The sequence below is a fragment of the Chaetodon trifascialis genome, chromosome 1 (genome assembly GCF_039877785.1).
Source record: "Chaetodon trifascialis isolate fChaTrf1 chromosome 1, fChaTrf1.hap1, whole genome shotgun sequence".
NCBI classification, from domain to species: domain Eukaryota; kingdom Metazoa; phylum Chordata; class Actinopteri; order Chaetodontiformes; family Chaetodontidae; genus Chaetodon; species Chaetodon trifascialis.
The window spans coordinates 25464123-25486077 of record NC_092056.1 but is presented as its reverse complement, the minus strand read 5'-3'; the positions used below and the strand labels follow the sequence as shown (position 1 = coordinate 25486077).

Below are 21955 nucleotides of genomic sequence, written 5' to 3'. Positions count from 1 at the left end.
TCCAAAAGTCAGCGGTCCGATGGTCCCATCACAGCACTGTATATTGCAGTAGATTAGATTACATAAAGCTTTAATGACCCTCGAGCTGAGAGCTGCTGGGTGGTTAAATTTATTTCAGCAACAATCTACATTACAACAAAAACTCTTCAATATGATTTGTTTTATAGAAACAAAGAACACACAAATGAGGTCTGATTGGACCAGATCAGATAATTTGCCTCATTAAAGGCTTAATTCTCCTCATCCCTCCATCCCTCGTCTCCTTCGTCTCGCCCAGCAGCTGCTGCAGCAGCAGCAGCAGCAGCAGCAGCAGCAGCAGCAGCAGCGTGTAACCCTGTCAGCCTGCAGAGTTACAGCCACATACATTTTTCATGGACCATACCTCCAGCTCTACTGTGTGTGGCTATATGAAAGACTGTCTGGCAGCGCGTCAGAGGGAGGAACAAAAATAGACCCCTGTCTCTGTCCTGATACTTTTTCTTCTAACTGTTAGAGTGATGGAGCTCCTGCCTCGTTCATCTCGAGTCACTGCTGATGCCTGAGGAGGAAATTCAGAGTGTTCAGGCTCCAGGTTTGAACACGGGGTGTGTAGCAGCAGTGTTCCTCCACTGGACAGTGTGTTGCTGGTTGCGTGCACGACTGAGGTTGTAAACAAAAGCAGAACCCGTTTACCAACAGTGTTTTAAACAATACATTATGCATCGCTTGTCCTTATGAGGTAAGAATGTTGCCTTTGGTTTTGGCTCAGTCAGGTCTGAGAACATTGTTTCATCTCCTGTCTTTTTCTGTGCTGTTGACAGTGACTGAGCAGGTATGACAAAGACTTTCACTCTTAAATATTGACCAGCTTTGACTGTGGGAACTTTTTCAGGAACTTTTAAAGGAACTCAGAGAACTTCTCCCATCCATCGGGGTCCTAAACTTCAGGGCTGACCCCTTTCACTTTAACCCAGCAGCTGGGAAGCAAGACACAGGAACTTCTTATATGTAACCTACCCTGTACATTTACTGCCACTAGACAAATTCATCGCTAAATTTATCACCAACACACACCTGACTGCTCTGAGCACAACCACATCACTGTCTCTCACTCGCACACACACTGCGCACTGCCCTATTCCCAAATGAAGCCAGACAACTCATTTAACCATTGGCTATAGGGAGGAAAAGTAAGGAAAGACTGGGTGGGCAGGTGAGGGGTCAAATGTTCAACAAATAGAAACAGTAATTAGCATCCAGCATGCAAGCAGATAAAATCGATATCAACAACGATATGGTCCATTGCAGTGTTTCACTGTGGTCGTTATCATATGTCAATTAGACATCGCCCAGCCCTCACTGAGCCATAATTCCTGCTTGTATGAGTGTTAACCTCAGAAAGGGGTCAAGTCTGGTGTTAAAAGCTCCTCACTGTTTGACAGTAGCGACAGAGACCGACCCTGCTGCTACAGAGCAGCCTCAAGATGAGTCCAACAACAAACTGTGACAGAAAAATCCATAAAACTAGAAGATAATTATGATTGTTCACTCATTTGTTTGAAGACTGAACTTGACTCTTGGTCAGTGGCCTCTCAGGGCATCGCTAGCAGCCACTATAGGGTCAGAGCTGTGCTGCCTTTACCAAACATGAATAATGTGTGCGTGTTGTCAATGTGGTGTTTCTTCTGGGGACACAACAGGGCTGTTTTTCAGAATCCCAGCGAAATGTTCTCACGCTTTCTTCTGCTGTTTTGTGTTCTTGTTAGTGAACTAACCTCCCTCTCTCTCCTCCTCTCTGTCTCTTTCTCTCTCTCCCAGTCTTTCTTGTTTGAAGTCAAAGCTCCGCAGTCATCATGGCAGACGAATCAGACATGCGCAACGAGCTGGCCGACCTGCAGACACGCGCAGACGAAATAGCCGATGAGGTACAGTAGAGGACACACATTAAACACCTGTGTTCACCTGGATAAACATGCTTACATACTGATGCACGCACCAACACAGACTGTTATCTACTCTGTCATTTTGTCTGCAACTCACAGTAGCACCTACTGTGAGTTCAGTTTAGTGAAATGGAATATCCATATGATCCCATGTTACCTGCTGAAGAGGCTGCTAGAGTTAAAAGTTTAAATATAGTAACTTATAAGTCTCCCAGCATTTATTTTTGGTCTAGTTTGTCACTATGCACCTTGCTAACATTCAACAAAACCCTCTAATATCCTCAAGTATTGCCTGTTATATACACTCTCTAAATTTCAATTCATTTCAGTATTAATCAGATCACATCTACTGTCACAGCTAAAAGCAGAAAAGGAGAGAAATGTAAGGACTTTGTCTGCAAAACAGGTTTTTGGTCTGTGGCAGGCAGTTCGAATGTAACATTTCAAAATGACCTGTTCTCATAAGGGCACAAATGTATCCCCAAAGCCTCCAGGCTGACAGACACAGCTGCTTTAATGTGACCCTCCCTTGTTTTAGCAATTTGTTCACTAAGTCTCTTTCATCAAGACTGTGCTTTTTTTAGAGAAGGGAGAACTTTGCCCTTTTTAATGAGTTGAGAGGAGCTCAGGAAGAGCAGATAATTCTGTGCAGCAGAATAATGGAGCAGCTCAAATGGCCTTATTAAACATTCATGAGGAGATAATGCAAGGCCAAGAGAAGCACCGTGGATGTTAGGGGAGGGAAGGGAGGGAGAAATAAGGAAAGCAGGGACTGATGGATGGATGGTCGATGGAGCAACAGTGGGGTGAAGGAGAAGCAGGAGACGAGGAGATAACAGAGGAGGAAGGAGTGAAGTCAGGATTAGGAATGACTGTTTGGTTTAAGAAATGGATGAGATTTGGAAGGATCCTTCAGAGGGTAGAAAGCTGGCAAACAAAAGGTAGAAATCAGATAATTAATCCAGGGATCAGAGGAGAGAAGATTAATCAAGATTAATTATATGAGTGTCAGCATTTTTTTTTCTGTCTACATATGCGAATGAACCACATTAGTGGAGCTTTGTTCACCTTTCACATGTGTTCTTTAAACCTGTATTATTCCATCTTGGCGCACTGAGATGTCCCTCTGACATTTACAATCACAGGTGGTGTGCCGTATGCCTGCATTCGCACTCTTGTGGACTCTCAACTGATGATTTGCTCTCTCTTTCTCCCCCTGCAGTCTCTGGAGAGCACTCGGCGTATGCTGGCTCTGGTCGAGGAGGTGAGTCCAATGATCCAGTGACACACATCACACGACCAGTCCCACTCACATGATTACACAAGCAACCATTTGTCTTGCTGACATTCTCCAATAGCTGTCCCATGCTAACTAATAAAGATGAAGCTGGTTTGGCTTTAGAGTATGTAGAGAGTATTTTTTCCCTGGGATTCAGTCAGCTCATAGATCAGTTCTTTAGCGCTCAGTATATTAAGCAGTCTGCATCATTAACACTATTAAAGAATTCAGGACTTCAGCTTTTATCCACAAATTGAGTGAGCAGTTTCTGCTGAAGACATCTAACTTGAGTTAACGCATCAACAGAGTGGGCCTTTAAACAATATGCCAGGAAAAGGTATTATTCATTAGTTAGTTTTAAGCTTGTTTTGCTGTTTTACTGTCATTAGAGTGTGTGTCAGGCCTTCAGCTCCTGCTACCGGCTTGAGAGACATGGCCCTGCTCTAACCCCTGGACCAGCCACCATGTCTTAATTAGACAAAGCCGTGAGGGACAGAGCGAAACCTGAGGCTGACCTAAACACTGACCTGCTCGACAGACAAGCCTTTTCACTGGCAGCATCCGAGTATTTGACCTTTGAAGTTAATGCCAAGGGAATGCCATTTGTTCGTTCTGGTAGTCTCTGATGGGAAATGTCCTGCGGTTTGTTAGTACTGTGTGTTTCCTTCTGATGCTCCCAGATGGTAGTTCTTGAGTCGAAACCAGCAGAAGACAGAGACACAAACAGGAACTGTGTCATGTTTTGGCATCTTTTCTCCTCTGACAACATGCTCTTCATCCCTCTCACAATTATTATATCTATATATGCATATATAGATTTAATAATTCTATGTTATCAAAGTGATGAAACTGATCCTGTTTTTGACAGTATGGTGAACCTTTCCTCCAGGTGAATTGTGAGCACATGCTAATTCTCCATGACCTCTGTGTTAAAAGGGCTTATGCTAATTGAGAACGGTGAGAGCAGGAAGCACACACACGTCCAGTGATCTCTCTGAGATCTGTGCAGTGATACATGCTTGTTTCGGCCTGTCCAGACCTGATGGTGAACTCAAACCATGACAGATGACACATTCTCAGAATGAGTTTTGATACTATGTGTTCTGCTTGAAAACCACTGCAGGACAGTGACATCATTTAGTTTAAGCTGTCCTGTGCTTTCTCTGTAAAACTGAAGCAATACCCTGATTATTATGATTCCCACTTATTGTTTTTATGCATTATTATAATAAGGCTATGGGGGAAAACTATTGGACCTCACACAAACAAGCACTTCAACCACCACTTCAACTTTAAATTGGCATCTAAACACCATATTTTCAACCACAGAAAGCAGTTGGTCATTGAAGTCAAGAAATGAAAAGAATCTCCACTACTCCAGATTTGCTTTGCTGAAGTTTTTTGTGTATTTTCTTCCTCTGGAAAGCCTTCTTCTTCATGATGTTGGCTTGCACGCCTTCATATATTCATATTTACCTGCGTGATGTCTCTCCAAATTGAAGTCATCACTGATTTCACTCTTGAAACGCTCCACCCTTGAAATGTATCACTCATTTAGCGTAACACACCTCCAGCTGCTATGGCTGCTGTGATGTGTCATCTTCTCAGCAGGTCGCACAAAGTGTGTTTATGCAGGTATGATTTTTTTTGCATAAGTTGACTGATCTGATTTTTGGGTGTTTTTTGCTACTTTGACCAATAATTATAACCAATGATCTCAATAACAACAGGATTGATGTATCCTTAAATGAATCAAAGAGGAAAAATAGCCTGGCTGTAAGTAATCATAAGAAATTACAGAAGAGTTTAAACTGCTGGCTTCACTTCATAGATGAATGTCATTAAACCCTGTGACATCTTTTTCCCCAGTGTTGTTTTGGTGGCAATTACACAATTACATTTAATCAGTAATGACTTCACATTGTGAGAATACATCCATCTTGAGAGCTACACGAGGATAACTTAACATCCTTAACAGAGAAAATTAGCTTGTCGAATAAATCCACCCCTTCCCTCTTTAATCCTCCTCTCCTCCACTAGAAATCGTCTCTTACATGATCCTTTAAGGATCATACCCACACTGTTACTACACTGCAGCTCTGACTCTTACTCTTTTCACTCTGTTTGTCATAATGTGGAAGCTTTTTCTACTTTTGTACTCAGTAAGTCGCTCTGGTTGAACTCATCGGCCTAATACTACTACTACTACTAAGCTTTAAAGCACTTTAAAAACAACATCGTTGGCCAAAGTGCTGTACACACATAAAAGCAAATTTAATACCTAAAATGTAATTGTAACATCCATGCAGGACCTGAATCATAATATCATTATGCATGGATTCTTATTTGAAATGCATGAGAGAGAGCAACATAGTGAAATCAATTTATATGAAATGCAAATTTACAAACTGAATACACCTGCAAATGCAAACAAACAAGCGGTGATACTGATGCTGGTACTGTCTGTTCTTCTATGTCTTTTCTATTTTATGAAGTACAATAATTCATTAGAATCAATGTCCACCTCTGTGTGTCTCCTGATGTACACTTCTTTGTGTGTCACTGTGAATTTCCCCTGGGGATAAATAAAGTATCTATCTATCTATCTATCTATCTATCTATCTATCTATCTATCTATCTATCTATCTATCTATCTATCTATCTATCTATCTATCTATCTATCTATCTATCTATCTATCTATCTTTGGATATACAGTATGGACTGTACACATGTGTTAGTGTAGTAAGTTCGTTCTTTTATCACTGTCATGGCCATGAACAAAAAGACTGCATAACAATGTCACTTCATGGTCTGACCATAGAAACCCTCACAGTGAGTGATGCTATGTGTCCTATTCTCATGCAAATGGAAAAATCCACACACTGTAGCAACACCTTTGCAGCTATTTACTCCACAGTGCTGGAAGCCAGATTTTGCGAGCTGGTTCCAGTTTCATTTCAGCTTCAGACAACCAGCTTCAGGCTATAGTTTTATATTTAATCATTCTTCTAATATTTAATTCTATACATGCAATGTTAGCAGCATGAATCTCATCTACCATGCTTAAAGTTTATCCACAGTGGAGAGAGAGGGAGAGAGAGAGAGAGAGAGAGAGAGAGAGAGAGAGAGAGAGAGAGAGAGAGAGAGAAAGTGGTTTGCTTATTGGAAATGAATGACCTTTGTTGTGCAACATGCGTGATGATTTTTCTGAAAAGGTTGTATCTTTTTTGATAAAACCTCTTCATAGAGGAGATACTGAGGTTCTTATGAAAATGGTTATCTTCACGCCAGGACTGCCAGGAACAGAAATGAGAAACTGCTTGGTGGCTGAGAATGAAATGTGAAGAAAGTGGGTGAGCGAGATGGAAAAAAAGAAAGCGAGACAGAGATGGACATAAGAGGGACGAGGGATGAGATGATGAGAGTGAAAGATAACCACAGGGGCAGAGGGACATCAAGCCCAAATCCAATGCCTCTGTGGAGCAGAGATCTGATTTGACGAGCAGCATCAGGCCTGAAGTCAGACGACACATTACATAAGATGGACAGGATATTATATTCATGCAGGCTGTGACCACCACCACACCATTACGCCTGTTTGGAGTCTTCAAGCTGGTTTTCAGTGACAGAAGAAGCATCGTGTTGTACTGTGGATTTGATTTCAAAGTGGGTGTTTTAAGAATCTCACTTATTTGCTGGTTGGTGTTAGTATTAGATGAGACAATCGATACTTTTCTCATGTCTGTACAGTACATATGAAGCTTAGCCTACCAAAAACACTGAAAATCCACATACACATAAAAAGCCTGTTTCTCAAAATGTTGAACTGTTTTTTTCTGCCATTTTAAGCTAATGAAGCTCATTACCTTTAAGCTAATTACAAATAAATAACCCAAAATGCACAATATGCATATGTTTGTCTGTGATATTAACTCTAAATTGCTCACAATACTTCATTTTATTTTTATTGTATAATTCATTATCTATATATTCTAGGACTGACTGATCATTTGAGTGGTATTTAATTGCAAAATGTGTAGCTCCAGAAGATTTGTGTTTATCAGATATCACTGGTTGACCAATAGCAGGGCAGCAGGTGGATCACGCTGATGCAGTCGTCTCCATAGTGACTGAATTAGAATAGATTCCAGGAGACAGAAGAGTGGACGTCTCAACGAAAAATCAATGCCAGGCTACCGTTAATGTTAACTGACCTTGTGTTGCCTTTGGCTTTTCTTGACATTGTTTATGCAGTGCAAAGTTCCAATGATTGTGCTTTCTTTGAGGATTACGACTGATGCAGACACAACGCCTTTAATTCACCTCACGTTCAAGACAACATGGTTTTGGGGCATAGCAAAATTAAAACACAACTTGAAGACAGCATTACTGCCAGCCTCAATAGTCAGATAAATGTACTTAAAACTCACATTTTCAAAGAGGACTGCCTCACATCTGCGCTGCTGCTAAGCATAGAAACGAAGAACAAAGAAAGAATGATGAGTTTAAAATATTCATTGCTGGTGATGTCTGGAAAAGTGGACGCCACCTTCATGTTTGGGAGAAACTGCTGAAAAATGTTCGGGTCCTCAGCAGAGATTCTGTGACTCACTGCATCACAGCAAAGCGTGAAACACCCATTTGTGTATGTGTGTGCGCATTTAACGAGCCATACAGAACGATGTGATGTCATCGCATCAGACTATGCCAGTTGGCGTGGGCAAACATCCTGTCCTGAGCCACGACTGCCCTCCTATGTCATGTCCTATAATTTCCAAAGGGTAAACAAGCAGTTCAGCATGTAGCTGTTTGTTCTGCTGAACTTTCTGTGCTCAGGATTCTTTAATTCTCATTCATTTGTCCCCAGAGCTCATGGAAATGAACTGCTTTTCTCCTTCGAAATTGTTTTGTAGTCATCTGGACAGCGCTTTTGCAATTCACACTGATACAGATCCATGGCCAGTGGCAGATGTCTTTGGCAGTTGGTGTGATTGATACTAATATCAGTGGCATGTCTAACAGGCCTGTAGCACTGCTCTCTATCACTGCTCCAAGAAGGTCAGAGCTCACTTTGATCCAAACTAGCTGATGCATGAACTGAACGGCCTTTCTGAACGGTCAGCTGTTGTTTTGTCGCGTGCGCAGTGGTTAATGTGGTTGTTGTGTGCTTACTGAGGTGTGTTATTATGTGACGAAGCCCATGCATAGAGAAGTAACAGCGTGTGTGTTCATGTGTTGTGTGTGCCTGTGTGTTTGAGCGCGTGCCAGCACTGTGAGCCAAATCCAAATGTTACATTACTGGAGCTTTGTCAACAAATCTGTGGTGCCAGCCCAGTGCACCTAACAAATATAGCACATGCCATTTGGTGGATGAGTTTGTCCCAGGAATCTGTGCAGGATCATGTATGTATATTTCTGGCATTTTGAGAGTTTTTTTTCATGAGGTTTTAGGAGGTTTGCAGTTTTGTTTGACACCTGTTGATTTGTTGGATGTCTGTCTCTATGTGAGACATGCTTCTGAGACAGGGCTGTAGAAATAAACTTGGCGGCAGTCTCAAAGGGTCTCCTGACACTGGAATCACCTGGTTTATCCACCTCCCCAGGACACTGTACAGGTCACGTGTTATGTTGTGAGCAAGTAAAGCTCCTAATGTCATAATATGTTGCCATTTTCTGTCCATTTCAGAATAAGATTCTGATGATGAGCAGTGGCCATTTCCTCTCTACTGTTTTATTTGCATGACTTTTCTCCATTCTTGGGTCAAATATAATAAATCTCTCCATTTATTTGTTGACTGATGACTGTTTACTGTTTCAATGTGAAGGAATACATGTTGGAAAATATGATTACTTGCTCTCTTGCTGAGAGTTTGATGAGAAGATCAATACCGCTCTCATGTTTGTCCGCTAAATATGGAGCTAAAGCCAGCTGGTGGTTAACTGAGCTGAGTACAAAGACTGAAAACAGCTAGCCTGACTTTGTCAGAAGGTAAATTAAATCCACATCAAGCACCTTTAAAGCTCACCAATTATCTGCACAAAAACCAAAGCCAAAAAAGACAAGTTGTCATTTAACATTTTAGCTTCAGAGGTGCTGGTAAATGAATTCTGTGACCTTTGGACGGAACCAAATTAGCTGCTTCCCTGCGAAGCAAATGGTCTCCTGGCTTTGGTTTCGTATTTAGCTCACAGACATCAGAGCAGTAAGAATCTTCTGTCCAGCTTATGGCAAGAAAGCGATTAAGTATATTTCCCAAAATGTCAAAATATTCCTTTCGAGTCAAGCTGTCTCAGTCGTGCCAGATGATATCAGTCACGCTCTGAAAAGTGATTTCTGATTGTAATTTGACCCACCTCTGCTGTCTCGATAGCTCTGCTCTGTTCTGCTCTGTTGACCTTCGCTGATCTGTCCCTTTTCTTCCTCTCCCCCCGACTTCTCTTCTTCTCTTTCTTTTTTTCACCTGTCTGTCTGTCTGTTAGAGTAAAGATGCCGGCATCAGGACTCTGGTCATGTTGGATGAACAAGGAGGTAAGTTGATAGGGAGAGAGAGAGAGCACTAAACACTGTCTCTCTAACTAACAGCTGTCTTCACTTTTAATCTGCTCTGCTTGCAGTTATTCAGTGCTGTATAATGGGAGAGATGTCATCAGCAGTGCGTCCAGAATAACAGTCAAAATTTACAACCCAGAGGAAAATGGCTTTTATGGTTTTATAATTGCTAAAGTCAAGGGAGAGTGTATTTCTTTGTGAGCTTCTGCAAAGTTTTTAGAAGTATCTTCAGCTGCTGTCTGAGCTAATGTGGCTAAAGTGGTTATACTGGATGTAGCTGATGAGCTAGCCTCCTGCTTTGCCTCCCTATTACTACACGTTAATACTCACATTATTTGTCAGACAAAAGCATGTGTATTGACTTAACGTCACTGATTATATCGTAGCGAACCTTTAAGCACTAGAAGAAGAACATGAACAAACTCCAAAGCATTACATCAATACTTTTGACCATGCTCTCTGAAACCTTGTTGCCGTGTTCACGTGAGATTCTCCAAGGAACAGATGTACAGATATTCTGATGAACAACCCACTGGTGCTAATTGGCTGAGTGTCAGCTGTTATTTATTAGCATGTGCGTATGATAGTATATGATGGCCTGTTGCGGCCCTCCGCAGCAAAATTAAACCTATTTTGACATGAGATGTGGCATAAATTGCCTTCACTATTTTGGAAAGGATGCAGTGTTTGACTCTGCGGTCTGTGACTGTGCAGGAGGAGCAGATACACATGAGCAGAGTGCGACAAAAGCTGCTAATGTTGTCTGCTCCACCAGTCGGTTTGAATTTCAGAGTCTTTTATTCTGAAAATCTTGGTCAAAGCAGCCAAGGTCACAGGTTTGATCCACATGGCAGTCGAAGTTAAGTGTAGGAACACACTGACACTGACAGTTTGTGTGTGTGTGCGCGCGTCTTCACTGTCATCAGATTAATGTTTTTAAGACATAAAGGGAAATTCCATGTTTTTCCTGCTTGTACCTGCATTAACCCAACTGGTCTTTTGTGTGTACATGTGTGGATTCAAGGCACATTAAGTTGGTATAGAATATCTAACACAGTACACGTAGCAGATTTGTGTGTGTGTGTGTGTGTGTGTGTGTGTGTGTGTGTGTGTGTGTGTGTGTATTACCAAAGGCTTCTGTACAGCTGCATGTGTGAAAGAGCAGCCTAATTGGCCTGTCAAAGGAACATATAGCCTGTTTCTCCTCTCTCTCTTTCCCCTTCCTCCTATCTTCTTCACCCCCCCCCCCCCCCCCCCCAAGAAATGGCTGCCACAGCGCACAACTCACTGCTGTTAGCGCAGGACAGCAATCAATTCACAGATTTAAATTACCTCTGCCTCTCAGCAAATGTCCTCTTAACCTGATCCCCCATCTGTCTCTCTCTCTCTCTCTCTGTCTTCCCTTCTCTTCTTTTCTCTCTTTCATGCTCCTTCTCTTCTTTCCCACCAGCCCCGGCTCTCATCCCCCTCACTTTTCCATCCTGACCTTTGCGTTCTTCCTCTCCTGTTCCTTTGCCTGGAGATCGCTTTGGTTACAATAATGATGTAGCTCTTTTCTTGTCTGTCTTTCTTGTCATTAGGTTGTACTGTACTGTTATTTACATCAAGAATTCCTTTGTATATTGACAAAAAAAAGAAAAGAAAAATAGACTCAGTAAGTGGTGTGAGGGGGATGCTATCAACCTTGTTAGCCAAATGACCAAAATGCATCCCCCCTGTTAACGTGCCACCCCCCCTCTCCATCCTCTAGTAGCACAGAGAGCGCAGAGAGAGAGTTGTTTGTTGAGTTTAGTCTGGCCTGCCTGATTCACTGATCCTTTATCTGACTGAGGTCTGAACAAGTTACAATCTACGACCCCCCGACCACGAAATATCAGCAGCCTAACTGTGCTGCGTATTGATTAACCCACAGTGCTGTCTGTGATCCTGAGGTAGCAGATGGATTTGTAATTGTGCCTTTTTCTCTCAGTCTATCCTTTCTGTTAGTTTCATCCTGAATCTGTAATATTCTCTAAACTATATACTATAAATACTCAATTCCATACTATATTGTAGCCTATACGCTCTCCAGGTCAGTGTCACCTTCATGATCAGAGGGATGAGTAGAAACTCTAATATTTCTGTGATCATGGGTTAGGGCTCTCCCCTCAGTTAAAAAATGAATAAATCAGCCCATGCTCATAAGTAATAGCTCGCCAAGTCTGTGGTAATTAATACAGTTCTTTTGAGCTATAAACTAGGGAGAAACTGATTCCTCTGTCCTTTACACATGCACATACACACACATACACAGTAGGAGGAGATTTGTCATTTTTTGCAGTGATGTATTACCTGAGGTTAAGGTCTCACTGCAGCTAATGAGTCCCTTCCTGCTTGGCTGTTACATGCATGTTGACCTGAATTACACCTCAGTCAGGGCTGATGGATTGCAGCAACGGCGCAGTGAGCAGCAACTCGTAACATTTTAACTCTGAGTACAAAAGTCTGCTTTGACTCTGTCTCCTGCAGTCTGCAAATGTACAAGGAGTGTGGCTGATTTTTTTTTTCAGAATGGGGACTGTTAATCGCCTTAAACTGGAGATTGCAGTGTTTACATCTTTTTATTGACCACTTCATCATTATGGGACCATTACGGCCCCTCCCTGTGACTCTCCTCTTTTTCTGTTACTCTCGGATCAGTGATCAACGCTGACAACCACAAAACAGATTGACTCAAAAACCACCAGCTATTGACACAGTAAAGCAGCTACTCTGGATGTTTTCCAGGAACGGAGTAGCACACATCGATGTCTCATTTACATTTACATTCATTTTCATTTCATAAAGTGAATTAAAGAGGTAGAACATACAGTTTAAGAGTTATCCATTTCAAAAGACTCTCCTGGATAATGGAGCAACCCTATAGGTTTATGTTATGGCCGCCCATTTTAATTATTTCAACTTCATTTCTGAGACATCATGTTTTGTCATTTTGGCATGGCCGACGACTCCAAATACAACATAACCATGATCCTCAGCCGCTGTTGCCATGGAGAAGGAGGTAGTCACAGACACGGATCAAAGTGCTAAACAATTCAGAACGCTTTGTGTGTGCAAACTGAATTGATTTCAGATGCAGGTTGTGTATTCGGTGTTTTCTCATCACTGTAATCTTTAGCTTTCTCCCACCATTAGAGACAGCAAGGTTTCTGTAGAAAAAGTTGAACTATAGTATTGATATGACATGTGTTGATAGGCCTTTTTTCACAGCAGACATCCTACGATGTCCCTGTAATGATGATGGTTAATGATGGCTGAATTCCATTCAGCTGCTTCAGTTTCAGACACTGGAATAGAACAGAGGCATCGTTACTGTTATGAGTGCAACGCCTGTGCTTATCCTACTACAGTAAGTCAAAATGTCTGCTGTAAAAAAGGCCTGTTGTGGTCACTCCCCGCTGTTTTGAATCATTCTGCTTTCTAATTGGTTAAAGCTGTGACTGACTACAGGAGGGGACAGGAGGCCTTCACACTGTAATCCTCAGACGGAGGGGAGGAGGCAGGTTAAGTCCGGCCTGGCTGTCCGAGGCTGACGAGATAAACTGTGCCTCCCTCTCTCACGTTCCTCCTCTACTCAATCCCTTGCCTGGGATTACTGCTGGAGGCCATTTAGTTGTCGTGTGTAGCACTTTGTTGGTAAACTCCACTCACACATTTCTACCGTACAGCTGACTGATAGAATCCATCAGAATCATTTCTCCTCATCCTCTCTCCTCAGCTTTTAAGATCCACCTCTTCTTCTTGAAAAGTTTGTTCCATTTCTTGGTATAAACTGCTCTGACTTTAGAGGGGGTAAGATAAGTGAAAGGAGAGAGAAGGAGATTTCCTCTTCAACAGGTCTCGGTTGTGGATTAGTAGCACTCGTTTCTAAAGATCTTGAGCCAGTGTTTATATTATATGATCATCTATGTCCTCTATGCTACATCGTGACCAATCAGACCTCAGGAATCCTGCAAGGCATAAAGGCCCCTTTCCACTGATGGATATTACTGCTCTCCTGTCCTTTCACCATTAACCATCCAGAGAGTGAGGATGTGCCCTTGAATCTGAGCTTTTTATAGCTCTGTGACCATCTGAGTAAAGATGCAGTGGTGACTTCATGTGCCCGAATGATGCTTTTCATCACATTCATGAAACCCTTACTCACATCAGCAACATGTCCTTTTGGATGGTGGTAGGAAACAAAGATCCAAGGAAAGAAGCTTGCGTGCAAAGCAATAGAGGAAGAACAAATCAAGTTCATTTTTGTTTTTTAGACAACAGAAATACCCAGCTATTCTTGTAGCTTATTGCCCGCTTTGCCTTCTGCATCTAGCCAAATGGTTTTGCCTCCTGCGCTGTAGTGTAGAGCGCCACCCTCAAAAACAAAACAGTCCCATTTATTTCACTACTCTCATGCCTTTGTCCTCACCAGAACAACTTGATCGTGTGGAGGAGGGCATGAACAAGGTGAACGCAGACCTGAAGGAGGCCGAGAAAGATTTAAAAGATATAGGACAATGCTGTGGTCTGATATGCCCATGTATTAAAAAGTAGGTACCGGCCAGGAGCCCCGAGCTCTAGCCTGTCCAGTGCTGGTGGTGGTGGTGATGTCTGATGTCTCTCTTGTCACAGTCAATGTCTTTTTTTGTCTCTTTTCCTTTGTCTCCCCTCTCTACTCCCCTCCCTTCCTTCCACCCATGACTTCTTCCTCCTCTCTTCTCTTCTCATGTGCTTTCGTTCTTTTGCTGGGAAAAATGACAATGTGTTGGTAATCAGAGCAACTGGAGCGCATCGAGGAGGGGATGGACCAAATCAATAAGGACATGAAGGATGCAGAAAAGAATTTGAACAATCTAGGACAGTTCTGTGGTCTATGTTCATGTCCCTGTAACAAGTAGGTGCTGCCTGTGCTGCCTGACTGCATGTGTTTCAGTGCCTGCCTTCCTGCCTCTCTATCCGTGTGCCTGCTTCTGGTGTATAGAGCACGATGAACTGTGGTGTGAGCAGTGAGGCCCATAGCCACAACACACACTCGGAAAAGGCACCAGCAGGGCATGCATGTGTGTGGGTGTGTTTGCTTAAGTTAAGACTGAGATAAAGTGAAAGAGTGTGCATGCATGAACAACACACACATCCGTACAACAGGTCTGATGCCACTTGAGTTGCTCTCCAGCCTCCGTGGCTGTTGTCCTCAAAAGCCCTTCATTCCACATTGGATGAGACATTCTCTTCCAGCAGGGAGCAGCATCAGCAGGGATCTGGGCCAGGACACCCACCAACCCCCTAACCCCACCCAAGCCCCCACCCCAACACCCTGCAGCATGATGCATTATGCTGTGCACAAAATCTCACCAAAGAATCGATTAACTAGGTGCCTTCTATTCCAAATGACTGATTTGAATTTTATCCATTTTGCTGCCATTTGGAAAACTATTCATGTTGGTGTTTGACATGTTTTTACATGAGCTGATGGGAATATTTTAGTGCTCTATATTGATACTTGCAGATAAGCAATCTGACGAGTCAGTTAGATCAGTCAGAATAATTTGACATTTTAGGAAATATCATTGATATTACTCTCATGTCTGTGTGCTAAATACATAGCTGGAACCAGCAAACAGAAAGCTGAGTTCGGCATAAAGACTGGAAAGGAAGAAACAACCAGCCTGGCTCTTTCAAAGCTAACGAAATCCACCTCTGAACAGAACCAGGCGTGCCTTTCCCCCCTTAACAGCCTTTGAGCCAAGCTAAGCTAGCTGTACTGCTGGTGGTGGTTTCATATTCAGCATACAGTCATGAGAGTGGTGTCAATTTTTTCATCTAATCTCTGCAAGAAAGTAAAAAGGCATGTTTCCCAAATGTCTAACTATAACTTTAATTTTTAATTAGATGTGATTTGTTACTGAATTATGCTATTTTCTAATGAAGGCTATTTAGACTGTACACAAGTTAATATTTTATCATTTATTATTTGATATCATTTATCAGTGCAGTACAGTATCAAACACTAACAATAACTGCAAAGCAAAGAGAGCTGCTAAAATGTCTTTCTTTTCTACGCACCAACTTTGGCACGTGACCCTCATGTTACAAGTTTAATCATAGGATGCCTCAATTGGCCCCTGCCTCTCTTCCCTCAGGACAGTCCTACATCATGAAGTATCATACAAGAGTGAGGCAAACTTGTTTTCTGGGCACACTCAGCATTGGGTGTTCTCATTTAAATCCTATTTCTGTACTTTGAAAGCTTTGATATGAAGGTGGATTCCTAATGCCAGTTTTGCCAAACTCCTGTGTGATCTGTTCTCTGGCCCTCAACAGCCAAACTATGGCCACTGAGTCATGTCTGAGCGTATTATACTCTGGGACCAGTGCATGTACTGTATACAGTTGTCTCTCTCAGAGCTATAGAAAACACAAGTGGCTGACAAACCAAGAGATAAATGACGATATTGCCACAGTTTGTAGAAATAGGTTTCTCAGATATTCTTATGGGGTTTAATGAAGTGATGCCTCAACAATGAACTAAATGCAGTGTGTGGAATGCACTAGCTGTACGTTAGTCCAGTGTTACTGTAGAACGTTCAAGGTTTTTTCTCTTCTTGATGAAAAGCTTAAACAGAACTAAAAAAGAACCTTGATTATCTGTGTTTGATCTGGCCTCTGATGGTCAATTTTAGTACTTCTTTTTCTTTGCATTGACTTTGTACTACCACAATTTTTATATCAATCCTGGAGATTAAATATATCAGTAGACATTTTAACATCAGACTTTTTTTTCTCCAAAACAGGGCTTAACAGGATCTTGAAAGTAGCATGTGTAACTAATCTGCTTTATTTGCATCACAGCTATCATTTTTTAGGAGCTGGTGTCAGTGTTTTTTTTTTTTTTTTTTTTTTAACTAGTCACGCCCCAGTTTTGGATCTATTTTTTGGTTTTTGTATGAAGGTGTATTAGGAGCTTTCTGCGTCCATTTGGTCCACTTTGGTCCTGCTTCCATACGTGATTGTTTTGGGTTCAGATCTTGTCTATTCTATAGCTCTTTGGTCCTCCCTATCATGAACCACTTGTTATGTAATCCTGTGGTTATGTCATGTGTTTCATCTGATCTAGACTCTTTATATGGCAGCCCTGGGTCAAATAGCATAAGAAAAACAATTCTTGCTTGTTCTAAACTGTCTGGAGCACCTGATGGGTGTGGTGTCCCACCTCAAGACGACAGTGCTGTGCACAGTGGTTGTCTTTCATTGGAAAGTGGAGAAATCAAACTGAAATAGTCTAAACCTTGTTCATTGTGTTGTCCTCTGTGGTGCCCCCCTCTCGTCAGGTGCTCCAAGCATAATTAAACAAACGCTAAGAATTCAATTTGTCTATTTGACTGTATACAGTGTATCATCCTATAGACTGATCCATCCAGATGTAATGAAGGGCTGATTGCAACTACTGTGTTACTTCGTCTCGTATGCAAAATTATCACCGGTCACTTTTTTGTTTGTTTGTTTTGGTTTAGGTTTTTTGTTTGTTTTCCATAACAGACCTAACTGTTCAGCTTTCTTTTACTAGATACAGCGTATGACTGATCCTGTTCCTCTCTACGTGTTTTCCCCTCCCCATGTCAAACATTGTGTATTCTGTCTCTGCCTTGCATGTCCTCTCACTCTGCATGTTTAGTGTGTGTGTTTGTGTCTCCTCTGTCTGGTTTCTGGTTATGTTCTGTGTTTGTGCTCTTCTGTATGTGCTTGTGGGAGACAGTTTGCTGAGTCTTTAAAGGACCTTAATTACTTTCTATCACAAGCCACATACTGGATGAGCTTATTGTGCTCACATTCAATTGATCTGCACATTAGATCAATTATTCACTAACAGATGCAAATGCATGTATGCAAGTTCATCATACGTGGCTGGCACGTTGCTTGTAGCAGGCAAATTGGCTTAACACCATATTACCCAATGCATGCTAAACATATCGACAGTATATGTTTTGATAGTGAATTGTGAAGTTCTTACATTGCCTTCCATTCACACTTTCACATTCCAGTGCACACACATGCACAGTGTCACACATACTGACCAGCACACACTCACATGCACATCTAAAGTACGCCTAGTTTTGGTTACATTCACAAACAAGTAAACAAACACACACACGTACATATGCACAAACAAATCCATTTACACACACACACACACACAGAAAAACAAGCACACAATGCACTAACTGAACCGCCCTTTGCACCGCCCTAACTGAAATGTGTGTGTGATAGGATTAAGGGTGGGGGCCAGGCTTGGGGAGGGAACCAGGATGGAGTGGTGAACAGCCAGCCAGGGGCTCGAGTGGTGGATGAACGTGAACAGATGGCCATCAGTGGGGGCTTCATCCGCAGGTGAGTGTGTGTGTCTGTGTGTGTGTCCCTCTGTGTGTGTGTCCCTCTGTGTGTGTAGCTGGCCTGCTTGCTTGTTTCTCTGTGCCTGTATAAGCACTCTGTATGGTTGTGTAGATCTCGTGAATCAGTGAAATGTAATGTCAGTTTACTCTGCTCTTTAAAGGTTTACACAAATAATCAACATAGGTGTAACAGCTTAGATTTGGTCTCTGATGTCGGATGAATGTGGTTTCATTTAAGGAGTCACAAGCAAAAAAGTTTGCAGACCAGTGGAATAAGTCATATGCAGGTGAAAGTTTAGAGTTTTCGCCTCTAAACTTGATTTTTCCTGGCCCTCTGGCTAGGAATCAATGAGTAACACTATGACATATGATTCAGGCCTCATGGATCTTAGTGAATTGTCAGAGTTTCTTCCTCCTGCTGAAGTTTTTTCAGTTCTTTGAAAACAGGACACAGATTGGTGTGAAATGCTGTCCATGGTACTGAATCTTCAGACGGCCCATTCTGTGTGAGATAAAGCAGCTTGTGTGGGAAGTAGATGCATTTAAACCAGTGTGACTTACTATTTTATACTGAAATATCACAGTGTTTGAATTCCTTGTAACTTATATGTTCATATTGAACCTACTCATAGTGGACTGTACCAAACCGTTATGTGAGACTGGAAGAGATTACAGAATATTAGCTGCCACATAATCTTTGGCTAATAAGTAGTCCTACTTCCTCCTCCTGTGTGTCCCAGGGTAACAGATGACGCCAGGGAGAATGAGATGGATGAGAACCTGGAGCAGGTGGGCGGCATCATTGGCAATCTGCGTCACATGGCCCTGGACATGGGCCAGGAGATCGACACCCAGAACCGCCAGATCGATAGGATCATGGAGAAGGTACCGTGTGCACTGCCAGGGAGACTTTGGGAGTGGTGGGAGAGGGTGCTTCATTTCTGGAGAACTGCATATCTTTGATGTATTTGCCTCCTCACTGTTCCAAAGCCATACTTATTGAAACAAGTCAGTTTCAGTTGTTACCAGGCAACAGCGTCTCCTCCTCGGAGTCGCTGCAAAATAATATTTAATCCAAGGTGGAAAGAGATAGTGCCAACAAAGTTTACAGTGTGATGCTTCAGATTCTTCAAGGAGAACAGTAGGCACACTTTTGTTGTATGTGGAAACAAAATAATTAAGGGGCTGCAAAGGGCACCAGATTTTCAAGACTGTGAGATAATGCTTTACTGTATAGGTCTGTTTGTATTAATGCAAGGAGAAGGTATGGAAAACTTTAGAGGCAGCCAGAATGTAGTTATATGTACAGTACACATTTAGTTAAAATGTACAGTCAGAGCTGTGGGTAGAGTAAGTACATGAATGGCAACAAATCTGGAAAAAAATGGCCATATGGCTCTATAATCTATAGAGCATTTTGCAGATATGTAGCATGGATAACATGCCCAACATTAGGCTGTGTGACAGCAGATTCAGCTGTGCTGATTTAGCAGATTTAGCTTGGGTTTGACACAGTAAGTTAAGACTAGTGACAGTACTAACTTTGCACCTGAAACAGCCATTCTGACTAACTGCATAGAGATCTACATCCAGGTCAACTCGTCAGCTGACATAATCACCCTGCATATTCATCATGAAACACATCACATTGAAATAAACCAGAATTTGTCTTTAAAGTACTTAATCCCCATCCTTTACCATTGTTTTTAGAACATTTTCAAACAGACTGCTGCTGAGCTGTGTCACAGTCAGTGCTTTTCTCTTTCAGGCTGACTCCAACAAGACCAGGATTGACGAGGCTAACCAGCGTGCTACAAAGATGTTGGGCAGTGGCTAAACTGCAGCGAAAAAGTGCTTTCATCCCCGTTAACCCCCATCACCCGAAAATAACAACACCAACCAAACCCAGCCCCCAACACCAACGCCCAGCGCCCACCTCCTATGCTCGACAGCAGGCGCTGCAACATCATGCTTTTATTGTGATACTTGTAGAGGTTTGCACACATGCACATATCATACATCCCTCTGCCCCTTTCAGTCCTGCCCATCACCTCCCTCTCCCTTTCCTCCCCTTGTTGTCAATGTTGTTCTGTGGTGTCGCTCTTTTGATTTTGTTAAGAAATAATAGTCCTGTGACACATCGTCCACTCAGACTCTCTCCACACTGTACATAGTGCTTCTTAAATGGCTTCATTCTAGATCATTTGTCCCATTTCTCCGTCTCTCTTTTTTTTAAACTCTGTGTGTAACATAAACTGTATGTACACCTTGTTCCAAGATGTCCTTCCCCCGTGTCAGTATTCCGATGTTGTCCATGTAAGGCACACTGTGTATCCATCAGTTAAGATGTTGTGATGCTACATGATAAGACCACAGTGATTTGCCGTGAATGCAGTGAACATACAGCCCTCACAGCTTGTAACCAAGGCCACTGTTTAAATACAAAGTCATAGTGTAGATGTGGAGCCACTCAGATCTTAATATCATAGTAGAGCATGGCTACTCAGTGACGTCTCTCTAAGTATTTGAGCCTTTTGGATGAAAAGGTGGCTTTTTGATCCTGATTGTTAGTGTATTTGACCAACTCTGTTGATGGAGCAGTATTAACACAATTTGATGCCATTGATTGTATAGTATATACCTTTTCCTCAGGGAGCTAAATCTGACCATTCAAAGGCAAGGGTTGAATATTTAATTGATTTGTTGTAATTCATAAACATGTTTTCATGAGGCTCAGTGTTGATACAGATGTTTGTGATCTGAACAGCACTGTTGTTGAGACTTGTTTAACCATCAGAAACATCGGGCATTAACCAGAAGAGCTAACGCTGATTGTTTGATAACGAAAGGAGGTGGAGCTTTGCTGCAGGTCAGAGTTCAACAGCAATCAATTCAAGTGTTAGGAAAAGTTACAGGTGTGTCACCAACCTCTTCACATACCAGGCCAGACTGCTTTTACCCATGATTCAACCCGAGCAATATCAAGTAGCGCATTAAGTGTGTTATGCATGTCCATCCGCTGCTAGAAGACATTGAATAATTCATTTATCCAGGCAAAAATATCCTAACATGGCAACCGCATGCTACATATGTAGGCCACACAGAGGAGAGGCCCATATTTATCTGCAATAGTGCCACTCTTTTTGATTCATGTCTCTTTACCTTTCCAGACTGTGACCACCACTGTAAATTAATATGTTGGAAAATGCCAATAAAACCATCATAACTGTAGAACCAAACTAAGCTTCATTTCTATCTTTATGACTTACGGTGCGGGTTTGAGTTAATATCATGGTCCTGTAAATCACCAGGCTGAGAGAGTTTTTTCATGCACACATCACATCACAAATCCCTCAAAAGACAAGCAGTAAATTATGAATGCAAGAATTAGAACAACAGAGTCTTGACCGCAGATGGAGCAACTGCTCTCAGGGAACACGGAGCACTACGTTTTTTAAAATTATGTGAATAAAATCTTCCCAGACAAAATTTAATTTAAAGAAAATACAGAGGTTCATATCTCCTCAGTCATCACCATCTCTCCGCTCATATCTCATGCTGACTTTTCTCATTTCAAGGAAATTGATCTGTGTCAACACAGTTGTTAGGGGACTTCAGTCTCCATCCTCCACACAGAGTCACATGATCTGGCTTTATTTAAGAGAAAAAGAGATAATGATATAATAACGTAATGTATAGTTATTCACCCGATGAGGATTTCTTTGTTTTTGCTATTACTGCGTAAAGTTTTACAACTCAAAAGACAACATAAGCGTAATATAATTTATAGCCACA

The 21955-nt window shown here is 42.0% G+C and overlaps 1 protein-coding gene across 2 annotated transcripts in view; it reads left to right on the top strand.

The window, feature by feature from the left end:
* Positions 1 to 21399, top strand: part of LOC139333987 (synaptosomal-associated protein 25-A-like) — a 35724-nt gene extending 14325 nt beyond the window's left edge. The window contains exons 2-8 of one of the 2 annotated variants that reach the window (XM_070966753.1): positions 1798 to 1904; positions 3145 to 3186; positions 9683 to 9731; positions 14550 to 14667; positions 18039 to 18158; positions 18901 to 19045; positions 19929 to 21399. In XM_070966753.1, coding sequence (XP_070822854.1) covers positions 1833 to 1904; positions 3145 to 3186; positions 9683 to 9731; positions 14550 to 14667; positions 18039 to 18158; positions 18901 to 19045; positions 19929 to 19997 — 615 coding nt within the window. In that variant the 5' untranslated portion in view covers positions 1798 to 1832 and the 3' untranslated portion in view covers positions 19998 to 21399. Of the gene's footprint in view, positions 1 to 1797; positions 1905 to 3144; positions 3187 to 9682; positions 9732 to 14205; positions 14324 to 14549; positions 14668 to 18038; positions 18159 to 18900; positions 19046 to 19928 lie in introns of both variants that reach the window. The other variant, XM_070966831.1, reaches the window with a different exon arrangement.
* Positions 21400 to 21955: the final 556 nt, after the last annotated feature.